General features: G+C 36.4%; 1 protein-coding gene across 1 annotated transcript; it reads left to right on the plus strand.

The window, feature by feature from the left end:
- The first annotated feature begins 713 nt into the window (after positions 1–713).
- Positions 714–11260, plus strand: ube2v1 (ubiquitin-conjugating enzyme E2 variant 1). The gene is made up of 4 exons (XM_079858111.1): positions 714–972; positions 3569–3717; positions 6738–6863; positions 10023–11260. The coding sequence occupies exons 1-4, from the start codon at positions 951–953 to the stop codon at positions 10167–10169; spliced, it is 444 nt and encodes a 147-aa protein (XP_079714237.1). The 5' UTR covers positions 714–950; the 3' UTR covers positions 10170–11260.
- Positions 11261–11538: the final 278 nt, after the last annotated feature.

The raw sequence follows: 11538 nt of genomic DNA on the forward strand, positions 1-11538 counted from the left end.
TAAACACCTCTGATTGGACATTGCGTTCAAGAGATCATCAAACATGTCTGTGATTGGCTACATTTCTCACCGCTGCAAAAACACGCTGCAAATAGGAACATTTCGCCATTTCTCCAGAACTCAAAAACAGAATGGGAGTGTTTGCCAACTCTGTTTCGCCAATATTATATTATTACAGTATTAACTGAGGGTGCTCTTGCTTTCGTTTCAGGGTGCTTAAAGTTGACTTTGTGATGTTTTATACCCATGTTTTATTTTTATTTTTTTTTAACAAAAAATTATTTGTGATCAAATATTAATTGGAGGACCCCCTACAGTACCGCCGCGGACCCCCGGTTGAAGACCCTTGGATTAGCAGTTTTGAGCATAAGAAAATAAATTAAATCACTTGTTCAAAGTTCTTCATATTTTACATCGGAACGGTGCAATGGATTTCTGATTTCCTCTGGCTATTTTAAACAATATTTTTTCATTTTTTTGTAAATTTATGTTTACACATAATAATATTATCTAATAATGTAATATGATTATTTCCTGGGGTTGAAGTTCAGCTCTCCTTTGAACCTTAGTTTTGGATCTGATGATGAACAAAGATCTTGACATACCAAAAAAGATTTGACGAGACCTTTTTAAACTACATTGATAGGCCTACTTGGCTACTTCTAAGCTCAGATGATGTAAACCTTTTTTTTTTTTTTTTTTTTTTTTTTTACAGTCTATTATGTAAACAAACTCTGCTGATTCACTGTATACATTACAAACAAAACCTACAATAAAATATACATTTCACATCAGCAATTATTTAAGAAATGTACTAGATTCAGGAGCATATGATGAGTAATGAACGCATCAGAGAGAACTTCAATATCCAGGTTCAGTGATTATTCACATGCATAATTCATGAGGCGATTGTTCACTGTTGGCGCGCGTCCCCGCTGCTGAGCAACAAGATGGCGGCCGCCGCCGGATCAGGTAAATTTATGAAAAACTGCTGTTGTATTAGATTATTTCTTTCTTTAGTATGCACGGCGAGTGTTATGATAAGGTAAAACGCGTAAAAAGTATACTTTCATTGAAGTATTCACTCGTGTTGCTGTGTTTAGGGTCTCAGCATTCATGTGGGTGTGTTTGCACAGCATTAGCCTGTCAAATCCGTAGCATTTGTCGCGTTTAATGTCGATGGAGTTTATGTTTTAGCCAGTTTTAAGTAGCTTAATATTCAGATACATGGTTATTAATGTATAGGGGTGAAAGTACAACAGGTTTTTAATGTAATCTGCCTTTTCTGTTGGTTAGCCATGTAGCTTATTCAACTGCAGCGTCATGATAGGGAAACAACACAATACACAGGCTGTGTCACAAAACCTGCTGAGCCGCCTAGCTAGACTGCAGTTCTGTGGATCATAGACGCTTTCCGAGTACGTTATTGAACTCCAGTGATGTTTTATAAGTGCTTTCTAGGTTGGCAGCTCGTTAGGTTTAAGAATATGTTTACCAAAGTGCGGTGTAGGTAGGCAGATCGTTCATTTGAGGCACAGCCATTGACTTCTGTGATCTTTACAGACGGGGAACCTAACATTGGAAACCTATCACTTCATTACCTCTTCCATTTAAGCGCAATATCTAACATTAATTATCCGCCTATATCATTTTTTTAATGTCCATTCAAATGTCAGTTGCTTTGCAGACCTCTGGTTGAAAACCTTTTCTCTATAATTATAATTTTCTCATTCGTCACACCCCTTAGCTCAGTGGTTTGTAGCACACAACTGACATTTTATATATATATATATATATATATATATATATATATATATATATATATATATATATATATACACATACATACATACATACATACATACATACAGACACACGCATACATACATACACATATGAGACATTTTTTGACACAGCATATGCACAATATGCTTGTTATTTTACTCTGTTTTGTTTTTTATTGGGAGTTAATAATATTATTTGTTTATGTGTTCAACTGCCATTCACTTTCTCCATAAGGGAATTACATAAAGATAAACCAATAAAGACAGACTAAGCCCCCAGGTTGTTAATCAATGATAAAATTGCAATGATTCTGCAAAAACAATCTCCACCAATTAGAGAACTACGTCAAGCAAATTACACTTACAACTTGCGCCTTTTTTAGCGCCTCCCACCCGCATAAAGCACTGCGAATGATGTAATAGTCTAATTATGCAGTCAAACTATTTAAATGTTTGTGTATATATACTTATACCTATACATACTGCAATCAATGTAAAACATTGTTCCTATGTACACGATCAACATATCTACATCAATAGTTCTATAGTTCTCTATCATTTTCTATTTGATTGTCATTTGCAGTGCTTCATGAGAGACTGTGGCCTTTTCTCTCACTAAAGCCACGTAAAGTACACAGTAATTGTTACTTTTTTTCTGATTTTCAAATTTTGTCTTCAAATCAAAGTTGTGGTTCTGGTTGCTTTGGTTCATCGTTGCTTATAGCTTTTTCACAAGCACTTTTTTGAAATTCCCTATGGGAAAAATAAATCGGAACACCACTGCTCTAGTTTTCCATTGTTTTTCAATGTAAACTCATGCCAGACGGACGTCTTTAACGGTTGCACTCGCGTCTTTTGCAGCGTCTCGCGCAGGACACGGCATTCAATTAAAAAAACGTGGCGCAGAGTTAAAAGTTGTTCAACTTTAAAAAAAACCGCATCTCTTGACCTTTTGTTCCACTGACCTGCGTCTCGTGTTTTTAACAGCATACATTTCAGGCTAAGTACCACCGTTGATCAAATCTGAGCATCTAACTACCACCTAGTCCTCACCAATCCTCTCTAGATACACTAACATTACTGGTTTGCAATCCAATTTAAGCACAAATATCACAACATAAAAGTGCTTTGGGACTGCACTTCCTGGTTTCATTATCGGTATCACGCTCAACTGAGTCTTTGTTCTTAATCCAGTGTTTGTTAGTCAAAATCAGGCCATTCTTTAAGCTCACCTTCAGGAAATCAAGCTCACTGACTTTAAGGGTAAACACAACTGTGCTTTACCTTTTGCCATGTGCCTTATGGTTTTATGACTCTCTGAACAATTGACAGAGAAAAGACCGTATAATTGGGAATTATCTTTTGCTTTGGCTGACTTAGAAAACTATTGCCTGGTTTCACAGACAAGACTTAATCCAGTCCCAGACTAAAATGCATGTTTGAGCTGTTTTAACCGAATGCATCTTGCATTGATATATCTTAAAATATATCAGTGTCATTGTTTTGTCTCATGATTCACACCAGTAATGTTTTTTCTAACCCATGTTTATAAAAGCGAGTCCTAATTGAACTAAGGGCTAATCCTGGTGTAATCTTAGCCCTGTCTGTGAAACCAGGCCTATTTGATATAAAAACTCTTCAAAAAGATTAGAAATGACATTTCCAGCCATATGTAGGCTAAAATATTCTGACCCGTAGAGTTTCTTTATCAGTTTCCCCTGCAGTATCTGTTTTGAACATTATTCCAGCAGCAGATGTTCATGTGATTGTGTGTGTTTTCACAGGCGTGAAAGTCCCCCGTAACTTTCGGCTGCTGGAGGAGCTCGAGGAGGGTCAGAAGGGTGTTGGAGATGGGACAGTGAGCTGGGGTCTGGAAGACGACGAGGACATGACCCTCACCCGCTGGAGAGGAATGATTATCGGACCCCCGAGGGTCAGTTCTACCAGCTTCCTGGGCTCTATTTAATTCAAATGTTTAGATGCATATTCTTGTGCATGAATAAGGCTATCATATTTTTATCATTTCACATCTTCCTACTCAAAAACAAGAGGTCTCTGTTTATTCTATTAGAAAATGCAATGTGCATGACTCTGAAAAGAACTGAATAGGGAAAAAAAGGCATATTACTCCACTTTGATGTAGGGGTGTGCGATATGTATCATCTATGATACATTATCATAGATGATACAATCGTAATTTTTGTTTTAACAATGTGCCAGCTGACATTATCAAGTATGTCACTTACTTTCTAAAAACCAAGCACGCCTTCAGAGTAGACGACTGCGAGCGTGCATTCAGAGCTCACACTTTCACTGCGTGATCTAGCTTGTGAGAATGGCCCAAAATTCATGATGCAAAATGCAAGATTGCTGTTTTTCTCGAATAGTAGCATGATTGCAAATGTGTATTGAATTGCTGTATGAATTCAAAATCACAAGAATTTAATATTAAAAGGGGTCATGAATTACACTTTTTAAAATGTTCTCTGAAGTCCACTTATAATTTAAGATTTTTGCATCAAAAACAGTCACAATTTAGAAATAAATGGCCATTTTCTTGCCTGTTTTGTTGACCGTCTGGTTTGAACACTTCGTTTAAATGGGGTGTGTCTCCTTTGTCCTTTTAAGACTTCAATGTAAACGCCCATTCCTATGATTGGGTAACATCATTTCATGTGAAATATGGTTTATACATGTGTAATTGTTGAAAGTTAGTTTGTTTAAATCATTTCAAATTTTTTCAACATCAGCTTTTTTAATCTACGTAAGCGCCACAGATGCTGACATGGCTTTAAATAAAACTATTCTGGTACTGATATACTTAATCTACGTAATATCTCTTCCATTCGACTACAGTATTTTCAAAACCCTGCATCCCGTTTGATCACTCGCACGGCTCAAGAGAAAGAATGAGCATATCACTTCGATTCTACATCACCTTCACTGGCGACTGGTTTCCTCATGTATCGACTTCAAGATACTAACCCTCTCTTACAAAGCACTTCATAACCTTGGTCCTTCATGTCTATGTGAATGACTTCAACCTTATCTCCCCTGTTCGCTCCTTAAGATCTAGTGCTGGATTGTTAATGGCCCAAATGTAGCTTTTCACTATGGGGCCTGGTCGTAAAAACCTTTTAAAAACACATTTATTCTCTGTATATTATCCTTCAGCTTTTGGTCCGTGAAATCTAACTTTGTAAAGCGACCTTGGGTTTTGGAAAAGTGCTATAAAATAAAATATTATTATTATTTTATTATTATTATGGTTACACTTTATTTTACAGTACATGCACTTACAGTGCACTTTCCTAAGAAAGTACTGGATAATATAGTTACCTTGTATGGGTTACATGGGTCAAGGTTAGGTTTAGGGGTAGGTTCTGGATTAGTACCTTGTTATTACACAGTTAATTACTGTAATAAGTACATACAGGGGGAACAGGTTAAAGTGCCACCATTATTATTATTATTATTATTATTATGGCAACTAACTATGGTGTCATCGCTACAACACACACTTCCTTGCATTTTCTCTGGCTCTTGTTGACCCAGACGCATTTCCGGATTAATCTTGGAAATGTTTCTCGAGTGTAAAGTTTTCTAGCGTTGTGGCTCTGGTTTGCATTCACACTGAAGGCTTTCTGCCAATTTTTATGACAATCAAATCGAAATTGTGAATGTAGCTCATGTCTGATGTCACGTTTGGCCAGTCTTATCTTCATATTGGTAGCAGTAGTTTATATTTTACAGACCGGGTGTGCAAGTGCATTATTATCAATGTTTTTTCTGTTTGATCATATACATTTAATCATTTAGCAGAAGCTATCAAATACAACTCAAAATAAACCAAGAACCCTGACTTTGGTTGTCTCAAAAACCCCAAGCATACACATTACAAAGTAATTACTTAGGATCCCATTTTGTTGTAATAAACGTGATACACTTTTTAAGGCATTAATAAAATACTAGTATTGTATTTAACTAATAATATAAATAATTAAATCATTCATAGAATTGTAGTGGGACTAGAATCATTAAATGTTTTATAATGCAGAGCAGTAGCATCCAACACACTCATCAATTGAAGAAGGCCCAAATATGCTTGACTTCTATGTAGTGTTCATGAAGTGCTCTAGAGCTTGTGTTTTAGTCTTTTGGGGCATCATGACCTTGGTGGAAATAAAATTAGACCTAATCCAGGGGTGTCCAATCCTGCTCCATTACAGGGCCAAACCTGGCATCTTCGTTGATCAACGTTTATTTCTTTGTTTTTTGTTTCTTTGTGTTCGCTAGACTGATGAAAGTCAGGCATCATTGTGATATCATTTTAGAACTTCTGCTGGTCTTAAAGTCATAAAACTAATCAGAAAATCTTAAATGCATAGTCATGGCATTAAATGTTGCATGCATCGGAAATTCCTCAGTATTTTTGTCCTGCTTTCCATGCAAATATGTAAAATTTTGAAAAGTCTTGAAAAATGTAACAAAATTAACTGAGTTTATATTTAAAACATGTACAAATATCTGCCAATGAGTTCCCTTTGAATTAAGCTGAGCACATTGGCAGATATCTGTTCTTGCTTTAATCATAAACTCACTTCATTTGAATCAATTTCACAAGACTTCATATTTTTAGCATTTTGCATCTCAAGTAAATTGATTTAAGGATTTCTACACAATTGCACTGGAAAACAAGACAAAACTACTGATGATCAGCAGTGTGTTCAGAAGGTATGGTAAAAGTTTGGGAGCAGAGCGATTCAAGCTACTTTTTTGTTAAATTAATTTAAAAAGTAATGGATATCTGTTGAAAATTGTATTTTTAGACTCATTGTGTTTCTCCCTATATTTAGAGAACATATATTGTGTTCCCTTCAATTTTCTTTACTTTAATTTCAAATGTACCTGCAGAACTCCTGTTATAATAATTATATTTGTTTATTCATGCAGACTATCTATGAGAACAGGATGTACAGCCTCAGAGTAGAATGTGGACCAAGATATCCAGAAACACCCCCTTTTGTTCGCTTTGTGACGAAGATCAACTTGAATGGAGTGCATAACTCAAATGGTGTGGTAAGTAAAACCGAGTACTGAATACTTCAGTTCTTCCTCATCTGCTACTCTTATCATATGTATTTTTATGTCTCAGTGGGACCTTCATAATGAATGCATTTTATTATTCCTTTATCATATTCTGCCATTCTGAGTTGGACATACCAAAATAAATGCCAAAAAATCCAATAGTTCATTTAGTCTAAAACTGACATTGTCAGGTTATTTCACAAAAATAATTTAGCATTTGACTAACAAATTCTATTTCAAAAACTACAATTATTACTCATTCCATATCAATATTTTATATCTTTAAAAACAGCATTGAAGAAATTAAGGAGGTTAGACAATTAACAATCACATACAAAAATTTTCCCAGCATGCTTTGATATGATGGAATTAAGTGTTTGTTGTGTGTTTTTGCTCAAAATTAATATAGTATGAGTTCTGTTGGCATTTCTGTTATAGCTTGGGTTGAAAGTGGTTATGTTGCCATTCAGGGCTATTACCATTGTGGTGAAGAGTAGAGCCTGTGGTTATAGGACATTAGACTTTATAAATTGCATGTTGCTTTATATTAATGTAATTTATGCATGTTAAATTACAGTTACGTAGAATATAAGATGGTAAATATTTTATTACAATACAATATATGAACTAGTGTTGTCAAAAAATACAGAAATGATTCCAATACTTCTCTCTGCAGTATCGATACACAGATACCAGCTGCGCTTTCTTGCTCTCCTCTCCGACAGCGAGTTGACACCAAGCAGCAACCTTCCTATTTCTCTTGAAATCAAAATGGAAGTGGCTTAAACTGCAATTCATCGACTGGCCACTAGAGACAGGCTGCAAAAGAGTCAATCCCATAGACGCCCATGTTAAAATGGCCATGTTTACAGCCTGATACAAAAAGTGTTTTTTGTTTCTATAGCTAATTTTGCCCTTCATGACGACTGTGAGGGGGGTGAATTGTTTTTATAACTCATCCATTTAAATTATATTAAGTCTTAAAGTTCTGCGTAATTAAGGGCGTGGCCACTTGAGTGACAGGTGGATTGCCACTGAAGTCACTACTAGCCGTTTGTCTGCTGTCTGTTAGCGTCACGTCACCTCAGCTAATCCGCCTCGGCCAAGATGGCGAGGGCCGGCTCCGCCCACTTTGGTCTTCAAAAACACTCTTCAGAAACCTACGGGTGACGTCACGGACACTATGTCCATTTTTATTTTTACCGTCTATGGTTGATGCGCACATGCCTCCTCTCATTCACTCCGGTTAAATAGTGTTGGTGTGACCGGTGTGGTGAACAAATGAGTCCTATTGAAGAGATGAGTCCGAGCTTAGGACCCCATTAGTATGCCGGTAGTATGCCTGATCTAAATCTGTTCTAGCGACAACTTGTAGCTAACGTGAGCTGTTTTAGTGTTATTATGTGGTAGCTTTATGTAGCATGCTAAATCCCGCTGCTATATGCAAGGTAAGATTAAATTAAATTGTATATTGTATATGTAAATTGTATATATTCTATAGCTAATATTTAAAATCTCAAATTGCGACAATAGCAGAGGAGAAAGACCGCAAAATTTAAAAATACTACTGTTATTGTGTCACGAAAGAGTTTCTCAGTCGAGAATGTAGTTGTTTGAAGCTCAAATATGTTGTTCATTTATAAAAAAAAAAAAACACTAACAACAAGAAATGTTTAATTTCACAATCTATAGCTTCGGTTAAATACTAGTATATGAAACATACAAGTTAAAATACATTAATGACTCGTTATAACGTTGTACAAACGTCTTCTATAATAAAGTGATTTTGTATGATTTGTAACCAGGCACTAAAGCGATTACCCATAAAACGTGCTTTGAACCAATCGGATTGCTTGGGTCCTAAGCTCGGACTCATCTCTTCAGTAGGACTCATTTGTTCACCACACCGGGTCTGAATTTCGGCGAGGGATTGCGCATAATTCTACTAATTTCCGCAGATTTCCTGCTCTTATCCGAAGCGCACACACATAATAAAGCCGCCTCTGACATACAAATGCCAAAATTAGCAGCTTATTTATGCTCAAATACACTCAAAAATAATGTCACGATGCACACATGCGACAATCGAATGCGAATGTCGTGTGCAGCGGAAAGGCGTCTTGAACCGCGACGCAATTAAAGGTATCTTTTCCAGAGTTTTTTTGGGTATCGAAGTCAGAAATTCCAGTATATCGTGACAACACTAATATGACACCAGGCCATTTGCTTCTCTGTTCTGTAGCTTTCGGCAGTCTGTAAAAAGATAGCTCAGATTTCTTGTTGAATCTACAAGTAAAGTCGATCGCACAGCTCTATCACATTGTTTTGTGTGTTTTTCGCTGCGTTTACACTGAACACCAGTGCTGCCACTCAGTGGGCGTAAACACTGTGACCCCGCCTACTGTGATGTCATGTGCATACCCTCTATAGATATTATGCAAAAACATCAGCAACTATAGAGGATAACTAATATTAACTTTTGATTACTACTATGGGTGTAACGATACCCTCATGTCACGATTCGATACATAACTCACGATACGATATTATTGCGATACTCCAAGACATATGATAAAAGGTTAACAAAAAATGCTAAATTTGGTATTACATTGTGTGTAAATGAACAGGCTTGGACCTGGTGCTGAAACCCAAAGCACAGGACAATAGAGACACCAGAATTACAATATTCATGATTCTGAAGCTGAAAATACAGGATTATTTTAGACGAATATGCTTGCACTGTCACTGACTAGATATATTTATAATAATGTAAGCCACATTTACTGGTAACATCAGACATTTGGCATCATCAGGACCCACAAATATTCCCCCGTTGCATTATTATACATTATATTCAACATTATAGTAGTTTAAGACACTAAAACTCTGTAAACTTGAATTTTTTTCCTCACACAGTAATTTTTATTTTGGGTGAACTATCCACAATATATATCGTCACTATCCACGATATATTGTGACACCACTAATTACTACTGTGCTCATTAATTACTAATGTGAGAGACTTCCTAGTGGAAAAACTGCCACTTCTAGAAATTTCCAGGGCTCTATGAATCGATTCTGCTTTATTTTTCCCGTCTCTCTTATTTTGTGCTGGTTAATGCATTGTGTAAATGTCTTTGGTTGGCTTAGGTTGATATGCGAGCTGTGTCCTCACTGGCCAAGTGGCAGAACTCCTACAGCATCCGTGTGGTCCTGCAGGAGCTGCGACGACTCATGATGTGCAAAGAAAACATGAAGCTGCCGCAGCCTCCCGAAGGACAGATCTACAGCAACTGAGTCGTCGTCTTCTCTACCTTCATCAGAACACATTCACACACGCAAGGCTGAGCATTCCTCCTCTTTTTTTTTTTGTTTTTTTTTTCTGGACTCATGAGAATTCCTCCCAGTCCCTGACCACTCCCCATGAGCTGCAGCAACCAATGAGCAGTCCCGCCTCGGGAGCTCCCATTGGACAGAATCCATGGATGTAGTGGTGTGCACAGCAGAATACTGTACATCATTCTAATCTTTTTTTTTTTTTAAATGTTTATTTGTTATACATGCAAAATGTAAAAATAACAAATGATCTTATTGAGTGTAATCTGTGTGCCCTCATTTGAGAATAGTTCTGCAAGTGAAAATGAATTTGTGCTATCATGTAACATGCTGTGTGGTGGGAATATTAAGATTTTCTTTTCTTTCTTTTTTCTTTTCTTCTTTTTCTAGTGATGATAGCATCAGAATCAGCAAGTCTTGCCTGTTTAATCAGAGGTTTCTGGCCTGACCGGTTAAAGTTGAATCTTGATCGGTGTCTCATTACTTTCTTCCTTCAGCCTCTCAGCTTTAGGTCACTTCATGGGTTTATTAAAAGTTTGTGCAAAAACAGAAGCTCAATGGTAGAAAATGTCTAACAACATCAAAGATGAAGTGTGCAATTTGTATTTGACGATAAATTCTGACTATCCTAGCTTCATATGCAGAGAAAAAGGTGTTTGTAGGTTGATGGCTGGTTATTTTTACTCATTATTTTGGTGCTGCATAGAGTACACACTTCAACTTTAACATGATTCGTTCCATTGAGCTGTTGAGAGCGTTGACACCATGAATAAATTTTGTGTTCGATATGTTATAGAAAAATTAGAAAAGTTGTGAATTAAGATAAATTGCACTCTGGGTTTTAAAGAAGAAAAAAAAAAATCAACAACTTGATTACTATTCAGTCGTGACTGAACAGTCTATAACAAAAACCCACACACTGTTGCTACATGTTGCTTCACCTTCAGCTGTGATTAATAAGTTTACACACCCCTTGCAGAATCTGCTCAATTTTAATAATTAAAAATGATCCTAAAAATTGCATTTTGATTATTTGGTACTGCTCTAAATAAGCTATTTCCATAACTGATGTTTATAGTCCGCAAAAAAAATGCATTCATACAAATGAACCAGTTCAAAAGTCTTGAAAAGTGTCGTTACCTGGATAATCTACTGTGTGAAAGCAACACGCTACATTAAAGGAATAGTTCACCCAAAATGAAAATTGTCATCTTTTATTCACCTTCGTGTTGTTCTAAGACCTGTATGAGTTTTTGAGAAGAATGTTGGTCCCCATTGACTTGCATAGTGTGGAAGAAAAATACAATGGAAGTCAATGGGGACCCGCAAC

The sequence above is a fragment of the Squalius cephalus genome (assembly GCF_949319135.1).
Source record: "Squalius cephalus genome assembly, chromosome: 22".
Lineage (NCBI taxonomy): Eukaryota > Metazoa > Chordata > Actinopteri > Cypriniformes > Leuciscidae > Squalius > Squalius cephalus.